Source organism: Otolemur garnettii, unplaced genomic scaffold, assembly GCF_000181295.1.
Source record: "Otolemur garnettii isolate 467f Iridium unplaced genomic scaffold, OtoGar3 scaffold00006, whole genome shotgun sequence".
In the NCBI taxonomy this organism is placed as follows: domain Eukaryota; kingdom Metazoa; phylum Chordata; class Mammalia; order Primates; family Galagidae; genus Otolemur; species Otolemur garnettii.
The window spans coordinates 33,067,300-33,090,175 of record NW_003852401.1 but is presented as its reverse complement, the minus strand read 5'-3'; the positions used below and the strand labels follow the sequence as shown (position 1 = coordinate 33,090,175).

The window sequence follows — 22,876 nt, the reverse complement described above, 5'->3', positions numbered from 1 at the left end:
TGAAAGGCCTGAATATTAGTTTCTGAATAACCTGGAGTGACCCTTATTCTATGAGCATTACCTTTTCTTCTATTATTTTAACTAGAATTCTGTTAAAATTCTTTGGATTGAAAATATAATCATTGTCTTTTTTTTTTTTTTTTTTCTTTTTGGCCAGGGCTGGGTTTGAACCCACCGCCTCCGGTATATGGGGCCGGCACCCTACTCCTTTGAGTCACAGGCACCGCCATGTAATCATTGATTTTTACAGTGCTAATCCCCAAATTCAGAAGGTGCTTCTGAATCATAAAAAAATAAAAGATTTGTCAGGGTAATCATTATAATCATACCAACTGTCCCTTGATTTGATGGTGTTTTATTATTGCTTTAAATGTGTTTATATACAGGGTGGCCGTAAAGTTTGTGTGCAATTTAAAATTGCACAATATTTTAAATTGCACACGAAGTGTATGGCCACATTAGATATGTTTTCTTACTTGATTGTCAAGAAGTCTTTGTCATCATCATAGTTTAATAACAATAATAGCTATTGAGTCAGGCAACTTAGGAGGCTGGAGTGGGAGGATTGCTTGAGGCCAGGAATTTGAGACCTTGGGTAACATAGCAAGAACTATGTCTGTAAAAAAACCCCTCCCCAAAACAACAAAAACCCTCCAGCTATTATGCTTACACACACTGAATAATAATGTACTGTATACTGTAAGACATATGTATTATCTTAGATAATCCTTTTGATAAAGTAATGAGGCAGATATTATTTTCAGATGTGAAGACTGAGACTCAGAGGAATTGTTCAACCCATGAGATTTAAATCTAGGTATTGTTCCAAATTCAATTTTTTCTTAATTAGATCATAGTTTGTGCAGTACAGTTGTCTGTAGTAAATGACGAATGTTTGTAAAATGTTCTATGAAAATTCAGCAAACCCTGATTTCTAGACCTTCACTGTATAAGCATTAAGTATGTTTTCAGATACACAATAACCTAATAGAAGTTTTATTTCTTTAATTTAGATGTGCTCCAGCATGCCACGTCTGCCAGAATTTGATCAGGTAAGGCTTAGATGATATGATTCTTTCTAACTTGGAGACACCCTATTTAAAACTCACTGAATGGACTCAGTGAAAGGTGCATGCCATGTCCCTTAACAAGGCCAGTTTTTTTTGATGGAGAATGATTATTTGAATATAACAGACTACTTGAATTACTTAGACCAAGTAAATGGAAGACTTGTAAAGCATTCAATTTTAATGCTGTGATCCAATTTTATTTGAATAATCAAGATGCTTCAGACACACACAGCACTGTCTTTGATCTATAACTTGTAGGTGATGTGTGGCATACCACGCTGGTGGGCAAAAATAACTCTTTAGTGTCATACAAATTTTAACAGTGATTTGCGTATTAAAATATGTAACTGGTTTTACCTTTCTTTTTTGTTTAGGTGGAGGAAAATGAAATTTCCTTAATTTTGATCATAGCCTGAAATTTATATTATGGGTTGAACCAAGATTAATTTATTTTTGCAAAGAATGTTTGGAATCCCCAGTTCAGCAAGACATGGGAAAGGAAAATAGCATTCACAGACGGGCGGGAGGGGGTGGGGGTGGGGGGGTAGGGGAAGGGGGCTGTGTGGGGGGGGAGAGGTCCTACTTAGTTGATCTCTTTCACTTTTTCCTCAAATTCATTTTTCTTTTCAGTAATTACTTAAAATTTTGCTGAAGTTCAAAGCAAACATAAGAAGTAAAAAAGCCTCATTTTACTCCTACTTTATTCTTCAGAAATTCTCCCCGTCAACATCCTCCCAAACCCCACAATCTTCAGAGGTAGCAAAAATGAAAATACAATATGCAAAAGCATTTATTTGCAACTTCAAGTTATTAAAAACAGTTAAAACTCATCATTTTTTGCACTTCACCAGGTCCTAGTTTTCTTTTTTTGATAGAGAGAACCATCAGTCTCAATATTAGTGACTGTGTGATCCTCCTCCTCCCCTCAGAATCTCATTTATTTTCTGTTTTTGGTTTGTTAATTTATTTAAAGTTTTTGTTGTTGTTTGTTTGTTTTTTGTTCTTTTTTTTTGAGACAGAGCCTCAAGCTGTCCCCCTGGGGGACAGAGTGCTGTGGCATCATAGCTCACAGCAACCTCCCACTCCTGGGCTCAAGCGAGTCAGGTGCCCACCACAACGCCCAGCTATTTTTGGGTTGCAGCTGTCATTCTTGTTTGGTGGGCCTGGGCTGGACTTGAACCCACCACCTTAGGTGTATGTGGCTGGCGCCTTAGCCGCTTGAGCTATAGGCGCTGAGCCTGTTTGTTTTAAGAGGTAGGGTTTTTCCTCTGTTGCCCAGGGTAGAGTATAGTAGCATTGTCATAGCTGACTGTAGCTTTAAGCTCCTGGGCTCAAATGATCCTCTTGCCTCCGCCTCTGGAGTAGCTGGCTAGTTTTTAATTTTTTTTTTATAGAGATAGGGTCTTGTTATGTTGCCCAGGCTGGTCTTGAGCGCCTGGCCTCAAATGATCTTCCTGCCTCAATCTCCCAAAATACTGGCATTATACGTGAGAGTGACTGTGCCCAGTCTGAACCTCACTCATTTCTGATGCCCCATTACAGCCATCTGTCTGGGGCTCTGTTTCTGAGCTTTTTTTTTTTTTTCAGTATCATTGATCACTCCTCTCAAATGCCACTCTTTTTCATCATCACCATTTTGTAATATAGTATCTTGATATCTGATAGGACAAGTCACCTATGCTTTATTCTTTTTTTTTGACTGGGGCTGGGTTTGAACCCACCACCTCCAGCATATGGGGCTGGCTGGCGCCTTACTCATTTGAGCCATAGGTGCCGCCCTATGCTATATTCTTTTTCAAAGTTGTTTTTGCCCTTTTGGGCACTTCTATACATCCATATAAGTTTTAGAATCATTTTGTCATGCTCTTTGAAAGATCCTTTCTGGATTTTGTTGAGTATTTTATTGGATTCATAAAATAATTTGAGGCGGGGAGTGGTGGCTCGTGCCTGTAATTCTAGCACTCTAGGAGGCTTAGATAGGTGAATTGCCTGAGCTTAGGAGTTGGAGACCAGCCTGAGCAAAGACTGAGACCTCATCTCTACTAAAAATAGAAAAACAAGCATGGTGTGGAGGCACATGCCTGTGGGCCCAGCTACTGGTTGAACCTCACAATTTGCATTTTTTTTTATGTTGCTTTTTATACACCCGGAAGTTTTCCTCACCTGTGCGTGTTCTGGTTCTCTGAAGAGGTTGTAAACAGTAGCACTTCTTTCTCCTCTGTACTCTTACCGTGTGCTGCCTGCAGTGGCTGTGCAGTAAGCATCTGCTGCCTAGTTAGTGATCAGCTCTTTTGGCAGAGGGTCCTGGACAGTGAGGATTGTTGCATGTTCTCAGTTAAAGGAAAGGAAAGCCCATCAGAGACCACCTTGCCCAACCAACCCATCAGTATTGCAGTTGAGGAAATGGAGGCCCTGGGGAGTAGAGATGTGCAGCGCTGGTCATCTCCCGGCCCAGTGCTCTTGTGCCAGGCCACATGGTTTTCTAGGTGCTTCTTGTTTGTGGTCCTGGCTGCCAGCTCTTCAGCTCTTATCTTTGGGCACCTCTGCTTGTCAGCCACAGCCCACAGCTCTGTAGACAGTGTTGAGTCCTTTAGGGCTGTTATAACAAAATGTCACCAGCTAGGTGGCTTAAATGACAGAAGGGAATTTCTCACAGTTCTAGAGATTGCAAATCCAAGGTCAGGGTATTGGTAGGTTTAGTCTCCTGAGGCCTCTCTCCTTGGTTTGAAGTGTCCTGTCTTTTGCTAATTCCTTACAGGGCTTTTTCTCAGTGTGCCCATATCCCTGGGGTCTCTGTGTCTTCTTAAAAAGACACCACTCCCATCAGATTAGGGCCCTACCTTTAGGACCTCATTTAACTTAAAATTGCCTCCTTCAAATCTCCAAATATAGTCACATTGGCGTCAGGGCTTCAGCATGTGAATGTGGGGGAAACACAATTCAGTCCATAACATCCCGTCACATTTTTCTACCATGTACTCAAATGCATTTGACACCTTTGTCTCTTTAGAGCTTTTTGGAAACAGATCTCTGGTCAGTTCAAGACTTCCTTATTGTATTTTCTTCTTACTGGATATATTCTCTGTCAGATAATTAAATCAAAGTATAGATGCTAGCTATGGCATTTACTAATATATAATCCAAAGGATTAATTATACACTAGAATGTTCATACTGGAATTTAGAAGGAAGTGTTGTCAAAAGGAATATGGGCTCTTTTCAGGCATTCAGGGCAGGGCATTATAGGCATTACTGTTCAGATGGGGAAGGGAGAACTGTGGACCTGCATGCCATTAAAAAAATTTTAAAAAGCTGGGCCTGGTGACTCACACCTGTAATCTTAGCACTTTGGGAGGCTGAGGTGGGTGGATTGCTTGAGCTCAGGAGTTTGAGACCAGCCTGAGCAAAAGCAAAACCCTGTCTCTACTGAAAACAGAGAAAAACAGCCAGGAGTCATGGTGGGTGCCTGTAGTCTCAGGTACGCAGGAGGCTGAGGCAGGAGGATCACTAGAGCCCAGGCATTTGAGGTTGCTGGGAGCTGTGATGCTATAAGCATTCTACCTAGGGTGACAGAGTGAGATTCTGTCTCAAAAAAAAAAAAAAAATGGAAAAAATTGAAAAAAGTTTTTTCTCATCCCATTTCTACCTAGACAAGATGCCATTTTTCAAAAAGGAAGTTTAGAAATTCCAATGTTATAATCTGTCCTGCTTATCTACCATTTTGTTTCCACTTTTAGTTACCCGAGGTCTGAAAATATTAAGTGGAAAATTCCAGAAATAAACAATTTATAAGTTTTAAATTTTGTACCCTTCCTAATAGTGTGATGAAAGCTTCATGCTGTCTTGCTTTGTCCCATCCAGGACATGAATTTCCCCTTTGTCCAGTGTGTCTGTGCCGTAGACTACTTGCTTATTAGTCAATGCATAGCCATCTGGTGATCAGATTGAGTGTCATGGTAATTGCAGTGTTTATGTTTAAATCACCTTTATTTTACTTAATAATGGCCTCAATGCATATGGGTATTGATAGTGGCAATTCAGATGTGCCACAGAGAAACTTTAAAGTGCTTCCCTTAATTGGAAAGATGAAAGTTCTTAGCTCAACTAGCAAAGAAAAAAATTAGCTGAGATTGCTAAAATCTGTGATAAGAACAAATCTATATTTTTTTTTGAGACAGAGTGTCAAGCTGTCACCCTGGCTAGAGTGCCTTGGTGTCATCAGAGCTCATAGCAACTTTCAACTCTTGGGCTCAAGTGATCCTCTTGCCTCAGTTTTTCTATTTTTAGTAGAGATGGGATCTCGCTCTTGCTCAGGCTGGTCTTGAACTCCTGAGCTCTGGCAATCCACTTCCCTTAGCTTCTCAGAGTGCTAGGATTCCAGAGTGAGCCTCAGTGCCCGGCCAAGAACAAATCTTCTATTTTCAAAATTGTGAGGAGGAAAAAGAAATTTGTGCTAGCTTATTTTTAATTGAAAATTTGTGCTAGTTTTCTGTCACACCTCAAAACTGCAAAAGTTATGATCACAGCGTGTAACAAGTACTTCATTAAGATGAAAAAGGGATTATGTTGTAGGTGGAAGACTTGAACAGAAATATGTTCTGACTGAAAATTGGGTTCACTGCTCTCCATGATTTCACCCATCTCTTGGGGGGCTCGGAATGTCTGCTTCGAAGATAAGGGGGAACTACTGTGTATGCATATTTCCTTGAGACAGATTTCATAACCTTAATTGGAGAGTCACAGTGTCTCCTGACCCTTAAAATAAAAAATGAAAATTTAGATTACCTTTTGCTTTTGACACTATTTTCAAATTAATATCTTAATAATTTTAAGCCAGGAGTGGTGGCTCATATCTGCAATCCTATCTCTGGGAAGCCAAGGTGGGAGGATTGCTTGAGGGCAGAAGTTTATAAGTAGCCTGAAAAAATTAGCTGGATGTGATGGGGCACACCTGCAGTCCTAGCTACCCGGGAGGCTGAGGCAGGAGGATCGCTTGAGCCAAGAGTTTGGTTGCTGAGAGGTAGGCTCCTGCCATGGCACTCTGGCCAAGGTAACAGGGTGAGACTCTTTCTTTAAAAAAAAAAAAAAATTTAAATATTAGATATAGTTTGTTAAAAAGGAAATGTGTGTCCTTGCCAACCTTGACATTGCCAGTCTTTGTCAGTGAAAACTTTATGGTGGGTGCATAGTACTGTCTAATTGGGAAAAAACAATTGTTGGCTTGAAGAACACTTAGTCCAGATGACTAGTGTGAGGAAGGAAGAAGGTCATGGTAGGGTAGTTATGGGGCTTTTGCTGTTAGACTCACCCTTGGGATCAGTGACTACACCGACTGGAGCTTGTAGACAAACTTAGGCCTGAAGATTTTAACAGATGAAGGGAATAATAAAAAAAGAAATGCATACATTTTGAGAAATATTCTAAAATGTAGAAAAGAAAAATGACTTCCATTTTTAAAGTTCTTGCTATGTCTATCCAATTCTTATTTTAAAATTTGTCACTAAACTTCATTCATGAAAGCAATATAATTGGGTTACTGCTGTGGAAATAAGAAAATAAGGCCTTTCTTGTAAAGAAATCTGAATTTCCTTTGAGGAAGAGAATCAACTTTAGTTATAGGGAGACAATGAAGCAAACAATTTGAACTTTGTCTATTCATGTGCTGGACCATACATTGACTTGTTTATATTGACAAGAAAGTGAAAGGAAACAGAAATTCAGTATCCAGACAGCTAAACAAAAGACTTACCTGCGAATTAATCAAGGTGAGATGAAGGTCACACATAGGAACTCTACTTATAATAAGTAACAAAATTTCTCTGCTTCTTGATATTTCTTTTATCAAGGTAAGAACTTTTGTGATATCAAATTGATTTTCTAGAGAGGCTCTTCTCACTCATCTAAATTATAACCCTGAGCCTCTGTATTTCTATTTTTGTCAAATTTTATCCACCATGTTGTATAATGCATAAAATGATAAAATGTGACTTGGACAGAGAATAGACATATTTCATAAACACGAATTATGAAACTTAATTGATAAGACTCCCTTAAGATATAGTTGACTATGAACGATTTAGTATAGTTCCAGCCGTTCATATGTCCATCTCCCAGTCCTGTCCTGTTTTTGTTTCATGCACTTTGTTTTATGCATTACAAAAGCTGCTTTTAAATTCTGATGTTTGATATAGCAATTCACTCTTGACCCTTCTTTGCAGTATCTTATTAAAATTGCTTCTGGTAATTTCTAAATTTCTAAATTTAAACACAATTTAAAATTCTTTCCTTCTGCAAATTTATGGAGTCTCTGTGGAACACCTAGCAAACTCTAAAACTCCACATAAGCATTATGCGTTGCAGTGATTATACTGTGTTTATGACATTAGGACTATAATCTGGGCTGAACATGGTGGCTGATGCCTATAGTCCTAGCACTTTGGGAGGCTGAAGTGGAAAGGTCTCTTGAGACCAGGAGTTCAAGAACCTGTCTCTCCCAAAATACCCCACTGTGCTTGTGCTTCAGCTACATGAGAGGCTGAGGCAGGAGGATTGCTGGAGCCCAGGAGTTTAAGGTGGCAGTGAGCTATGATTGTGCCACTGCACTCCAGCGGGGGCAATAAGAGTGATATGCTGTCTCTACAATTAAAAAGTTAAAAAAAAAAAAGGACAAAAGAAAAAAATAAAACAAAGAAAAAAAGAACATACTTTCTTTGATCAGTCTGGTTGGATTTAAAAAATGCTCTGGGCAGTTTGTCAAGTGTACCCAAGAAGGACTTTGGTGTTTTCCGCCTCACATTTATAAAACATTCTTCCAGGGAGGCTCGGTATCTGTAATTATGTGTTCATTCTGTCTGTTTTCACTAATTTCAGTTGCCCTCCAGAACCTCTGCATGAACTACACACAGAATCTCAGAGTTCTCTAACAGTATATTTTCTGGAGTACTGGTTACTAAATTGAGATATGTAAACTCCATAGAGTTGAAAAAACATGCATTGGGATTTCTAAGGAGAGATCAATATTTTTATTTCTACTATTTAATCTAAAAATAATTAAAATGCATTGATGTATTTAAAAATTTCCCACAGTTCATAAGTGAAGTATGGAAAGGTGTACAGTGAAAAATCTCCCCCCGGATTGCCCCTGGGGAGGAGGCAGCCCAGTTTCATTCCCCCATTCATGGCTTCCACTGTTATTAATTTCTTGTGATTCCTTTTAGAGTTTTTAATCCATATGTCAGCAAACACAATTTTTAATCCATATATAAGCATACACATTTTGGTTTTTCTCCTGTCCTCTGTTTTTCACAAATCCTGATTTCATGATAGTGTCTTAGTCCTTAGTCCATGTGGGCCTCTATAACAAAATACCATAAACCAAGTGGCTTATAAATAACAGAAATGTATTTCTCACAGTTCTGGAGGCTGGGAAATCCAAGATCAAGGTGCTGGCAGATTTGATGTCTTGCAGGGGCCCGTTTTCTCAAAATCGTGCCTTCTCGCTGTGTCCACCTATGGTGGAAGTGATAGTTATTTGTGGCTGGGGCCTCTTTTATGAGGGCCCTAAACCCCAGTCATGTAGACTCTGCCCTCATTACCTAATCTCCTTACATGGCCCTAGCTACAGATATGATCACTTTGGTGGGGATAGGATTTCAACATAGGAATTGGGGGGACGCAAACATTCAGGCCATTGCAGATGGAATGCCATGCGTGCTGTTCTGTACTTTGCTTTCTTCGCTTAACCGTACGCTTTAGAGCTCCTTCTGAAACAGGCTAGAGAGAGCTTTACTTTTTTGTACAGAATATGGATATGTCATCAATCATGTGTTTGGTTCCCTATTCATGGACATCTAGGTTACTTAGTTATTTGCAATCATTTGTGATTATTAACAGATCTATAATGAATAACTTGGGGAACTTGTGATCTTCCTTATAGCCTAACTAATGTTTAATAGGTGGATTGACATTAATATATGATATAATTTATCAGTAAACATACATATGTTAGAGTGATGCTCAAGATTTTTGCTTTTTCTTTTTTTTGAGAAACGGTCTCACTTTTTCACCCTCAGTAGTAGAATGCTGTCATGTCATAGCTCACAGCAACCTCAAACTCTTAGGCTCAAGTGATCTCCTTGCCTCAAGCCTCCCCAGTGGCTGGGACTACAGGCCCCTGCCACAACACTAGGCTATTTTTAGAGACAGGGTCTTGCTCTTGATCAGGTTGGTCTCGAACCTCTGAGCTCAGGCAATTCATCTGTGTTGGCCTCCCAGTGTGCTAGGATTACAAGCATGAGCCACCATGCCCAGCTTATATTTTTGCTATTGGCAGAGTTGTCTTCACACATTTTATTGTACCATATCATTAAATTTGGGGGGATATGTATCCCAATATATGTATATTTGTTTATCAATTATATAAATGTACTCTTATACAATATATTATATGCATTATAGAAACAAAGCACTATAAATAGAATAGATAAATGAACAATTTTAAAATATTTTATTTTAAAATATTTATTTTAGTAATGCCAAAAGGTCTTTTCTCCCAAGTATTATTATAGAAAAGGAGATGTAAAATCTATTTCATATTTATCCTGTTTGCATTGTCTTGTGTCTTACAGAGAGCTTATATGAGTAGTGGGAAGGAGATGTGTTGGTTCTGTTGTTTTCTTATTGTTTGCTTGTACTTAGTGGTATTATCTCCAGTTTATTGCTTAATTACAGAAACTTATTAAATTGCTTGTCCATTTTGTGAGGAATGCACTGGTTGAAACAAGGTAATATAATCTTTAAGTCCACTTAATAGTCACAATATAAATTATTATTTGTTAGATGCCCTTGAATTCAAGAGAGCTATGTAGTCTGGAATCAAGACCAAGTGAGGGTACATGAGCCAGCAACCATCAGTGCCAGGCAAGATCTTCTACCAGCACAGAGCTTACAACTTGCTGAAGGTTTAGATTATTCACATTTTTTAACAATATGTTATTATTTTTATTTATTTTTTATTTCAAAATATTAAGGCAGAGAACCATGGAGAGTGTTTCTAAACTTCAAAGGCAATCCAAGGTTATAAATTTAGTATCAATCTTACTGTGAAGTTTTAAGAATTAATATATGGGATCTATACATTACTCTAGAAAAAGGTAGATCCAATGTATCTATTTTCTATTCTAAAGTTGTTTTGTTTTTCTTTGAATTTAAGGTGTTACTGTGGTCGATTGGTCAGAGACCATCCTGGAGTAGATTATGCCTGGACCACGTCAATTGATAAGAGTAGTGAAAATGAACAGTGGTCTGTTGAAAAGCACACAACAAAAAGTCCTACAGATGCCTTTGGCACAATTAATTTCCAAGATGGAGAGCACACCTACCACTCCAAGGTTTGCTAAGAACCCAATTGTTTTGCTGGTTTTGAACAGAGGATAACCTCCAAATGTGTTTCTAAGTTGTATCTACAAGTATAAATAATCAGATGACCTGGTCTTTTTGCAGAAGTGACCTGTGTTACTGACCCACTTGACAAAAATGGCGTGACTCTCTCTTTCCTTTATGTCTGAGGGGGTTTGTATCTTTCCCAGGTTTGGCGTGGCCTGCTTTTTATTTGGCTGACCTCTCTTAGCAAGCTTCCACTCTGCAGAAGAGAATGGCTTATTGCCCTTGAGATAATTGCCAGTGGGCTGCCCTTTTCTTTTGTTTATTTTTTGGGGGGCTGCCTTTTTCTTAAATAATGAAAAAAGTTGCTCCCAAGGACCAGGCTTTAGCCCAAGCATGACCATAGCAAATGCCAGTAACTTAGGACTGTTTACTCTCCCAAGTTCTTCTGAGAACCTCTTCTCAGAAATATAGGAGAATTTTTCCTCTCTGCCCATTGTATGATGATAATACTTGGGTTTTCCAGATCAGTTTTCCCCCTATTCCTAACATGGTAATTATGCACATGATTTACATAGTGAAAATCATATACATATACATATACATATATATTTTTTTGAGACAGAGTCTTACTCTGTCACCCTGGGTAGAGTGGTGTGGTTGCTCACAGCAACCTCCAAGTCTTGAGCTTAAGAGATTCACTTGCCTCGGCTTCCTAAGTAGCTGGGACTGTACGTGCCCACCATAATGCCTAGCTGTTTTTTTAGAGACAGGGTCTTGCTTTTGCTCAGGCTGGTCTCAAACTCCTGAGTTCGAGCAATCTACTCCCTTTAGCCTCCCAGAGTGTTAGGATTACAGGTGTGAGCCACTGCACCCTGAATTACTTACTATATCAACATGCTGGCAATCCCTCAGGTGTTTTCCCTTGAGCACCTTGACAACCTGCTGCTTCAAGGGAGGCAGCTTTTTCTGAGGGAACTGCTGGTAGGGCTTACCTCAGAAAAGCTCTGAATCACATCTGTGCTGGAGAGTGACCATCAGTGGCCATTCCTAGTAACACAGTCATCGTAAAATTTCAAACTGCATTTACACTATAATCTACATTTCCAATTATTAGTCATCTTGCATTTAATTTGTGTTGATGTTTTTTTAGTTGGTAAGAAAATTACTGTACCTCCACTCCCAGCCCCCATTCTCTTCACCAATCCTTTTTGGAAACTGACTCTTAAAGAACCCTCTGTGCATTTTCCCCTTAAGTTTCACTCTTCTTGCTTTTGCTTTTATGTTTCTCCTTCTTCTCCTCCTTATCTTTCTTCCTCTTCTTCTTTCAGAGACAGTGTCTTGTCCTGTCTGAAGTGTGGGTGGCATAATTGTAGCTTACTGCAGCTTCAAACTCCTGGGTTCAAGAAATCCTCCTGCCTCAGCCTCTTAAGTAGTAGCTAGGACTACAGCTGTGTGCCACCATGCCTGGCTAATTTCTTCATTTTTATTTTTCGTAGAGATGAAGTCTTGCTATGTTGTCTGAGCTCATCTGGCCTCAACTGACCCTCCCACTTTGGCCTCCCAAAGTGCTAGGATGGCAAGCATGAGCTACTATTTCCAGGCCTATGTTTATTCTTCTGTAGCCCCCTTCATTTATTTGTATTTTCATCCATCCAACAAATACTTCGTGTGTGTCCATATTTGCTATACCCCATAGGGCATATATTCTATGTACTAACTTTGCTTATGGTTCAGTGAGGGAAACACAAAGTACATACACTTCCTGAAGACAAATGCTAGGAAAAGGGAAGACAGGTTCTTTGAGACAATGGAAAGAGCAACATGTGTTTTTGAGGGGGCAGCATGTGTGTTAAGGAAGCTGTCTGAAAGTAGTGACAGCTAAGCTGAGATGTGGGAGGTGAGGAGAATGGTGTCAGGTGAGGCAGCAGGGGACAGCCACTCCAGACATTAGGAATGGCTTGTGTAAAGGCCAAGAGAGTGTGTGGTGCATTCAGGGCACCTGAAAATACAGCTGGATGTATCTTCCTGCTAAGTGTTATGCTTTATGCTTCCCATTCAGCTCCTGCCATAGCCTTTGCACCTAAATGCATTTATTTAATGTTTCAGAAGAGAAGAGGCCAGCATTCGTATTTAGTCCCAGAATTGCACTTCAGGTTTATAGTGGTCCACAAGAAAGATTTGAAGAGCTGTTATTTTTTCTTTCTTAATTATTTTAGAGACATGTCTCCTGTCACTTAGGCTGGAGTGTAGTGGTGCACTCATAGCTCATTGTAACCTCTGCTCCCCTGGGGTCAGGCAATCCTTCTGCCTCAGCCTCTCAAGTAGCTGGGATTACAGGTGCATACCACCTGCCTGGATAATTTTTAAATTTTTATGTAGAGACAGGGGTCTTACTATGTTACCCAGGCTGGTCTCCAACTTCTGGCCTCCCAAAGTACTGGGATTACAGGTGTGAACTCCTAGACATGAGACGTGTCTCTGGTGGAGGGCTGGTTATTCATCTTCCTCCCCTGAATTCCCCTGCCCAGTTGTTTATCTTTCCATCTCATTTTATCCACCAAGGATGTGTAGTGAATCTCTGACAGTAGGATTCTTCCTAAGAACATTAATCATAAAGACACAGAGGAAAGTTGAGTCATCAACTCTTTCCCATGGTCTTCAGTTGGCCTTTAGGAGAAAAGACCTCTAGTGCTGATGATTTAGTTCATTAAGACTGTTTATCCTGAAATTTCAAGGAGAAATATCGTTTATGACTGTACTTATACTTGAAGGAGAGAGTGTCTGGGAGAAAGAGTAGGTTGAAGAGAAGGTGAACTAAAGAGCTGGAGCCTCTATTCTTTTTTTCTTTTTGTAGTTTTTGGCCAAGGCCAGGTTTGAACCCACCACCTCCGGTGTATGGGGCCAGCCCCCTACTCCTTTGAGCCACAGGTGCCGCCCTGGAGCCTCTATTCTTATTCATTATTTGCAGCAACATAAACCATTTCACTAAGACTATTTTTTCCTACTAACCACAAAAGCAGTTTCTTTATTCATAAATTGAGTCCAGATTATTCTTATATTCTTTCTTTTATTCACAGTTTTCAATAGCTACACAGTCCAATGTTCAGGAATTATAACATTTTAATTATGAAATAAAAAGATTATCTATTAGGAAGTTCATGGATGAATGGGAAATTGTCTTAAATTGGTATCATATTCTGGAAGCTAAGGTAATAATTCCTATGTGCATGTATAGAGACTTTTACCTGTGGTTATTTTTGGTATAGTTTTATAATTCCTGCTTTTTTTTTTTTTTAAGAGACAGTCTCACTTTGTTGCCCTTAGTAGAGTGCTGTAGCATCACAGCTCATAGCAACCTCCAGCTCTTGGGCTTAGGCAATTTTGCCTCAGCCTCCTGAGCAGCTGGGACTACACTGTGGCGCCTGCCACAATGCCCAGTTATTTTTTTGTTGCAGCCAGGGCAGGGTTTGAACCTGCTACCCTTGGCATATGGGCCCGGCACCCTACTCACTGAGCCACAGGTACTGCCCCCAATTCCTGCTTTTTTATTGTCCTTATTCCTTGTTATAAATCTGGCATATTCTTGCTCTTGGTTAGCCTTTACTTGAAGTCAAAGTCATCTCAATTTTATCTGGTCTATATGTGGCTGTATTTACTGGACAAAGCAAGATAGTATACAATATTATCTTAGGAAAAGTGAAACATGATTCTGGGGCCCCTGATAGTTTGGATTTTTCTTTGCATTGATTATTCAGTGTTGACTGTTTTGTAAAAAGTATTTATTTTGGGGAAAATGCTTTCAGAGGGATAATGATATATAAAGGAAGTGATTAAAAGATAAAATTTAGGCAGGCCTGGTGGCTCACTAACGCTCCGCTCCAGGAGGCTGAGGTAGGAGGCTCACTTGAGCTTAGGAGTTTAAGACCAGCCCAAGCAAGAGTAAGATCCCATCTCTACTAAAAATAGAAAAATTAGCCTGGCATTGTAATCCATGTAATCCTATCTGCTCCAGAGGCTGAGGCAGGAGCATTGCTTGAGGCCAGGAGTTTGTGGTTGCTGTGAGCTAGGCTGACACCGTGGCATTCTAACTTGCAGCAACTGGGTGAGCCTCTGTCTCAAAAAAAAAAAGGAAAGGACAAAAATTACAATAAATTAAACGTATGTGCTTCTCAACTTTAAATTAAGCAGATATGTGAAATAAATTAAAAGCCCTAGGAAAAGTCCCATTTCACCTATTTTTTAGGGTTTGCTGATGCAGTGATTTTGGCCAGTCGTTTGAAGTACTTCTGCCTCACCCCAGGCCTTCTGGAGAGCACTGATGGGCGACCCTCAGAACCAGAGGAAGCTCTCCTACAGTGACTTGTAATTCCCAGAAGTAACTTAAAGGGGGGTGTGGGATCTTTTAAAAGTAAATATTTCTGTTACCTGAAGATGAACTTTTAAAGAGATCCCAGACACTTCCTTTCAAGTTGTGGCCGCGTCAGCTCCCCTGCTGTGTGGCCATTGTGTCTCTGCCTGGCGATGGTTTTCATTATTTCCTGTTCATGTGTGTGTGTGCCTGTCTTGCAGTATATCAGAACTTCTTATGACACAAAATTGGATCATCTGTTACATTTAATGTTGAAAGAGTGGAACATGGAACTGCCCAAGCTGGTGATCTCTGTCTATGGGGGCATCCAGAACTTTAGGGTGCCCTCCAAGCTTAAAAAGATCTTCAGCCAAGGTTTGGTCAAAGCTGCAGAGACGACGGGAGCGTGGATAGTCACGGAAGGCATCAATACTGGTAAAGCATGTCCCTGGCCCTCCACCTGGCCGCCTTCCTGGCTGTTTTCATTTTCTCTTTCTGAGTGTCAGAAATGCAGTGTGTCATCTCATCTTTGCCCTGCAGCTCCCGGGAGATGTGGTGCTGTGACAGAGAAAGAGGAAAAACCTAGTGACGGGAAAATAAACCCAGAAACATCACAGGCTTTTCCTGGAATGTGTTTTTGCTATTGTCAACATATACTTTTTTAAAACATAATTTTGGGAAACTTCTAGCAAAGAAAATGGTCTTTCCTGAGTTTCAGACTATGGTGAGGTCACATTGGACTTTGGGACACTGAAACCATGCCAGTGGATAGTGTGTGGGCCTGGACTTGAGCTCAACTCGTGTTATCGCTGTCAAGTTCTTAGACATGGGAAATCACTGACGTGTGCAGACCTCACGCCGAGAGTATCGGTCAGAAGTAGATAATTACTTCTTTTTTTTTCTTTGAACAATGTGTTTGCCAGTAAACGTCTTTATTACTGACTTTTATACTCCTTGAAATATGACATTGAAGAACTTTGTGTAGTGGCCTCTGAACTTTATTCCTTTGCTTCAGTGTTTATGATGTCTGCACATTAGAATCATCTGGGGAGTTTTAAAAACACACATATACACAGGCTCTGCCCCCCGTGAAGTGGAGGCTTTCAGGATGGGGCTTGTCTGATGTGCAGTGGGATTGAGAACTAGTGACTCCATAAATCCTTGTCTCTTCCCAGTCTGTTCCTAACCTTTGGTTTCCGTTTTCCCTTCCTTTTTTGATTTGGTATGCCCTAGCCAGTGTCTCCTATCAAGTTCTGCCTATTGCTATAAGACCTGTCCTAGATGCCAACAGACCCACCACCAACCTCTGACTATCTCAACTAGAGTTTCTCAATTTTTGAGACAGAGTTTTACTCAGTCATCCTTGGTAGAGTGCTGTGGCGTCATAGCTCACAGCAACTTCAAACCCTTAGGCTTAAGCCTCAGCCTCCTGAGTAGCTTGGGACTACAGGTGCCTGGCACAACGCCTGGCTACTTTTAGAGATGAGGTCCTGCTCTGGCTCAGGATGGTCTCAAACCTGTGAGCTCAGGGAATCCACCTGCCTCAGCCTCCCAAGTGCTGGGATTACAGGCATGAGCCACTGTGCCGGACTGGGTTTCTCACTTTTGTTCCTTTTTTTTTGAGATAGAGCCTCGCTTTGCTGCCCAGGTTAGAGTGCAGTGGCATCATCGTAGTTCATTGCTACCTCCAACTCCTGTATAGCTGAAACTACAAGCACCCGCCACAACATCAGGCTGATTTTTCTATTTTTGGTAGAGATGGGGGTCTTGCTCTTGGTCAGGCAGCTTAAGCTCAAGTAATTTTCTCTCCTCAGCCTCCCAGAATGCTAGTATTACAGGTATAAACCACTGCACCCAGCCTCACTTTTGTCTCTTAACTGCCTTTAAAAAAAGAATATTCTACATACTGACAATTTTAGAGATAATGGTCTTGCTATGTGGCCCAGGCTGGTCTTGAACTCCTGGCCTCAAGCATTTCTCCTACCTTAGCCTTCTGAGTAGCTGGAACTTTAGGCATGTGCCACTGCACCTGGCTTGTGTCTTAATTTCTATAGCATTTACTGCCTGTAGCACTTGTAGAATGTTTATATTTTACCTTGAAGGTTAGGAAGAGTCTGTGAGTTGGCTGTCCTTCTTGGTTATGCTTAGAGGCCTAGGGCTGGACATCTGCCTAATTAGCAACACATACTGATTTCACGACAAATTCTTATGACTAAAAAGGAATGAAGGAAGAAAATGACTGACATATAAAACAAAATAAAACCAAGGGATTTGCCCTGTCACTAATAGGTAACTTGGTAGTTCATCTTGCATATTTTATGGAGATAGTTATTGTTTCACATTCTTGGAATCAGCTGGAGTTGGCAGAGTTCTAAGTTCATTGTATTTATTTTGTTTATTTATTTATTTTATTTCCAGTAAAGAAGGGAGGTGGGGTAGGGAAGTTTTGCAGAATTCAGAAAATGGTAGATTTGGGCAAGGCTTTTCCTTGAATAATTGACTGATTACATGCTTTATTTTACTTAATACTTAAAAAAAAAACTAGGTGAGGCCCAGCTAACCCAAAAGAACACAGATTACACTATAAAGGTGCCTGAAATAACGAAGGAAGTGGGAAATGAGAAATACTCGGAGCTCCCCTAAACAGCAATTGGTCTGACCTGATTCAGTGGCAGCTCGCCTAAGGCTTGACTCTTTGAGGAGTGGTCCTTGGACCAGCAGCACCAGTATCAATTGGGGCCTTGCTGGAAATGCAGATCTCAGGCCTTGCCTAGACCTGCAGAAGCCAAGTCCATGTATTAGTAATGCCCCCGAAGATCCTTATGCACTCTTTTTTATTGAGCCAGAGCCTCAAGCTGTCCCCCTGGGTAGAGTGCTGTGGCATCAAAGCTCACAGCTACCTCCAACTCCTGGGCTCAAGTGAGTCTCCTGCTTCAGTCTCCCACGTAGCTGGGACCACAGGCGCCTGCCACAACAGCCCAGCTAATTTTTGGTTGCAGCTGTCATTGTTGTTTGGTGGGCCTGGGCTGGATTCGAACCTGCCACCTTAGGTGTATGTGGCTGGCACCTTAGCCCCTTGAGCCATAGGCGCTGAGCCGTATGCACTCTTAAATTGAGGAGTTCTGCTTAATGGTTTGGGATCTTTGACATTGACCTAAACTGAATGCCACGGCCTTAAGAATCCACAATGTGGATTCACCTCCTAAATGAAGAACTCAACTACAACTTTAACTTTACCTTAGATATGAAAACAATGCAACCTAAACATTTATATCCTCAGAGTAATGTAGAAAAAAAAAAGAGAATCTACTATGTATAAGGCATTTAGATAAGTTCTGAGATAAGTAATGTGAGCCCCAGGTTTGGTATCATGGGCGAGTGTGACAAACAGACAAAAAGTAACTAGCTAGAAATTGATGCTGACTGGGGGATAGAAGAAGAGGGAGATGAATTCCAGCTTCAGCTGAGGGTACCTTTGAGGGGCTTGGGAAGGGCATAGGGTAGAAAGAGGAGGCCTTCTAGTAATAGTTGGTAGCTCAGGGCCAGGCACACAGCTGGAGATTAAGGCATGTGCAGATGGAAGTGATAAGGCCCCTGGCTGGAGAGTGTACCATGTGACAGGAGACAGGGCCAGCAGAGTGGACGAGAGCCAGATTGGTGCCCTGCTCGGGTTTTATTCTGGATGTGGCAGGGAGCCCTGCTAGGATTTTTGAAAAGGAGAATGAGTGAGGGGAATGACATGGTCAGATTGGTTAGAGAGTCTCAATATACCATTTGTATTATGATCACATGTTGCATGCTTAAGAATAACATCATGGGGGCAAACAAACCATGCCAAACATCTAGAATTAGGATCTCTGTTGGGGTGACTGGCTCTACTTGGATATCAATGTACTCCTGAACTCAGACTCTAAAGCTGACTGTGGAAGAGGTTTTGAAGATAGATCGGAGGGGAACGTGCCAGAGAAATGGAGATGATTTAGGTGTGGAGCATTGGTTGCATGCAATATGTAAGGTTTTGTTTGCTTTTTTCTGTGCTAATGCCACATATCCAAGTCAGTACTCTACACAGGAAGAGTAAGTCTTGTGATGCAGTGTTGTGATTAAAGGCCAGGTTTAGCCAATCTCAAAGGTTACTATGGTATAATTTTAACTACAGTGTATGTCATTTTGGAAAAGGCAAAACCATGGAGACAGTAGAAAAAAGACCAATGGTTGTCAGTGGCTGGGAGGAGAGTCTGTGAAGAGGAGGCATACAGGTGATTTCAGGGCCCTGAAAACCTTCTGCATGATTCTACAGTGGTGGATACATATCTTTATACAGTTGACGAAGCTCACACAGTGTATGTACCAAGAGTGAGCCCTAATGTAAGCTGTGGACTCTCGGGGTATGTAGTGATCCATTAATGCGGGTTCATCCATTGTAACAGATGTACTACTCTGGTGGGTGATGTTGGCAGCTGGGCCGCTGTGTTTGTGTAGTGGCAAGTAGTGTGATGGGAACTCACTGTACTTTCTGTTCAGTTTTGCTGTGACCCTAAAACTGCTCTAAAAAATAAAGTCTTTTTAAAAAATTTTATTTATATATTTATTTTTTAAGGCAATAAGTTTTTTAATGCCACTTAATAAAAATACAAGAACGCAAATCCACTTTTATTTACTTTTCATCGGTTTAAATCCTTGAGGAGTGCAGTCTCACATGGATTCTGTGTCCAACGGCCTTAGCAGGAAGGTTGCTTAGGAATCTGGCATGCACCGTGCCACTGTTTCCGTGGGCCCAAGTTACCTTTCTGCCTGTTACCCTGGTTTTGTTCTGTTTGCCGCCAGGAGTCACTGTGTTGTTTTTTTGTTTTGTATGCACAAGCACTTCTCTTTCGGTTTCATCTCAGGCATAAACACCTTCAATTTTACGAAATGCTATGTGCTCTCTTTGATTCTGGAGACTCTGCTTATAGCCAGTAAAAGTGGCCTTGGACCACAGCCTTCCAGACATAGTTGCCTTTGTCCATAGGCCCCAAGATGATGGAAAGAGGAAGTCATTTTTTGTTTGTTTGTTTTTGAGACAGAGTCTCACTCTTGCTCTGGGGTTGAGTGTCATGGTGTAATCATAGCTCACAGCAACCTCAGACTCTTGGGCTCAAGCAATCCTCTTGCCTCAGCCTCCCAAGTAGCTGGGACTATCATTTTTTTTAAAGATCGCCTAGACTGAAAGCCAAGCTCTACAAATTACCAGCTCTGTAATCTTGAGAAATGTATGTGTGCATTTAACCTCTTTGTGATGCAGGTTTGCCTATAAAATGGACTAAAAAAGTTCCTTTTAATATGTAAATACATTTAAAGGTTGCCCACATTTACTGAAAGCTATGTGTCAGTAAGTGTTGGCTATTGTAATTATTGTTAGTAGTCCCAGGAGAGCGAATATTAATGTACTACTCCTTGATGTATTAGCTGTGGAATATTTATGTGTATAAAACATTAAATTCATTTGTCTTAATGAAGCAAGAGGCATCTCTGAAGGATGTTTGACTGGGACATTAGAGAAAATCCTTCACGATGTCAGGGCTGGGCTTCATGAGGCGGGACAATACACAGAACATTCTTAGGTAAGAGTAGGAACAGAACTGAGGTAGAAACTGCCATAAGTGAGAGGAGAATTGTTAGGGTAGAGAGAGGTCAATGATAGGAGAAAAAGATGCCAAGAAATAGAAAGGAAGCTAAAATATCAGGGCTTGATCCTACGGGGCCAGTAGCTCTCTGTTAGAATAGCCTTTTGCACAGGCTTGTGTATTTGTTTCTTTCTGGTGGTTACCATGTTTCACATGATTTCAGAATTTAAGTTTGATTTTTAAACTTGTTCTTCGTAGGAGTGTCCAAGCATGTTGGCGATGCCCTGAAAGCCCATTCCTCTCAGTCCTTGAGAAAAATCTGGACAGTTGGAATCCCACCTTGGGGTGTCATTGAGAACCAGAGAGATCTTATCGGAAATGATGTGAGTAGACAATGCTTTCACAACAAAAGGAAATGAACACACATCCCAGTTGCCAGTGTAAGGCTGTCCCTGGGTGTCTAATGGACATCACGAATGTAGTACATCCCAAACCAACTCCTGACTTCCTGCTACTTCCCTCACCCTGTCTTAGAGAACGGCAGTCCCATCCTTGTACTTGCCTAAGCCAAAAACCTTGGATTAATCCTGGAATCGTATCTGTCTTATGCCTCAGACCTGATGCATCAGTAAATTATTTCAGCTCTACTTTAGAATATACCCAGTATCTGACCTCATCACTTCTGGTGTTACTGAGCAGGTCCAAGCCACTGGGATCTGTCACCTGCATGATCATAATAACCTTCCTTACTCTTACCCTCAAATCTTCACTTACAGCCCCTGTCTTGCTTGGAATAATAGCAAAGGCTTTTCAATGGTTTACACTTAGTGAGACAAGGGGTTTTCTTAACTTTGTCCTTGTTAGTTCTCTTCCGTCTTCTCGTTTTTCTCTCTACTTCATCCTTACATACTAATTCTATGAGTTCTTTTAAAGGAAATATACTTATTTGTTGATAAGACTACTGTAAATGTTTGGTAAAAATATCAGATATTAGAAAAAGCATAAAGAGAAAAAAGGTAACTATTGTTAATATTTTAGTGTATATTAATCTAGAATTTTTCTGTGTATGCATGTATATGAATGGTAAAAAGAAGTGTTTATTTCAACAAATTTAACAACAGAAACCCATGCTATGAATTTGCTTTGTAAGCTTAACTATCTAACATAGTTATTTCTCTATGTCCATTAAGATAGACATGCATGTGATTTACTTAAACTTTTATTTTGGAAAATTTCAAGCATACTAAACAGTAGGGAGATTAGAATAATGAATTCTTTCCTATGTCCCTATATCCCAGCTTCAATGGTTACCAACTCATAGCTGATTTTGTGTCCTCTCTTCCCTGTTCCATTTCCAATTAACCTCCTCTCTTATTCTGAAGGAAATTCGAGACATCAAATAATTTCATTTGTGACTATTTTAGTAGTTGTTTCTGAAATATGTGGCCAATTAAAAAATTAAACCATAATGCATTTATAATACCTAAAAAATTAACAGTAATTCCTGAGTATCATCAACTATCTAGTCCACTTAATTTTTCATTGTCTTGGCTGGGTGTGAAGGCTCATACCTGTAATCCTAGCACTCGGGAGGCCGAGGCGAAAGAATCATTTGATCTCAGGAGTTCTACACCCCCCGGAACCAAGATTGAGACCTTTTTTCTACTAAAAATGGCAAAAGTAACTGGGTATTGTGGTTGGCATCTATAGTCTCAGCTACTCAAGAGGCTGAGGCGGGGGGATCACCTGAACCCAGGAGTTTGAGGGTACTGTGAGCTAGGATGATGCCATGTAACTCTAGACTGGGCAACAGAGTGAGACTGTGTCTCAAAAAAATTTTTTTTCATTGTCTCATAGTTTTTAAATTTGTTTGATTTTATTATCCAAAAAGTTTAATACATTATTCAAAGTTTTTAATTGTTTGATTTTATTATCCAAAAAGTTCTATACATTGTGATGGGCTGATGTGTCTCTCTTTACCTGCTTTTTTTGGAGTCACTTTTAATGTATAGATTTTAACTCCATCTTGCCTCCCACTCCCTTTTAAAAACTTTTATTTGTTGAAGAAACTGAGTGATTTGTCCTGAAAAGTGTTCCATGGTTTGGATTTTCCAGATTTCATCCTTGATTGTAGGATTGACATGTCTCTTCTGTCTCCTGTCTTTCCTGGAAATTGCTAGTTTTGCTCCAGAAGTATGAGCAGATTTCTTTTTGGACAAGTTTGAAAGATATTTTATATTGTAATTCAAGTGAACCATGTTTTTGGTTTGCCAAATAAATATGCGGCATTTCTCACAGTTTTTATTTTATATTATTTACGATCATTTTTTTCATATATATAAGATATGGGCTCAAGTGGCTAAGGCGCAAGCCATATACACCTAAGGTGGCGGGTTTGAATCCAGCCCGGGCCTGCCAAAACAACAATGATGGCTGCAACCAAAAAGTAGCCGGGCATTGTGGCAGGCG

The 22,876-nt window shown here is 40.4% G+C and overlaps 1 protein-coding gene and 1 pseudogene across 1 annotated transcript in view; one reads left to right on the top strand and one right to left on the bottom strand.

Moving 5' to 3' along the window:
- The window catches only part of TRPM6 (transient receptor potential cation channel subfamily M member 6), a 166,597-nt gene that overhangs the window by 35,012 nt on the left and 108,709 nt on the right, over positions 1 to 22,876 (top strand). Inside the window, exons 3-6 of the mRNA XM_023509005.1 lie at positions 1,014 to 1,052; positions 10,281 to 10,458; positions 15,023 to 15,236; positions 20,666 to 20,790. Coding sequence (XP_023364773.1) covers positions 1,014 to 1,052; positions 10,281 to 10,458; positions 15,023 to 15,236; positions 20,666 to 20,790 — 556 coding nt within the window. The remainder of the gene's footprint in view (positions 1 to 1,013; positions 1,053 to 10,280; positions 10,459 to 15,022; positions 15,237 to 20,665; positions 20,791 to 22,876) is intronic.
- On the bottom strand, positions 19,474 to 19,794 carry LOC100942555 (annotated as a pseudogene).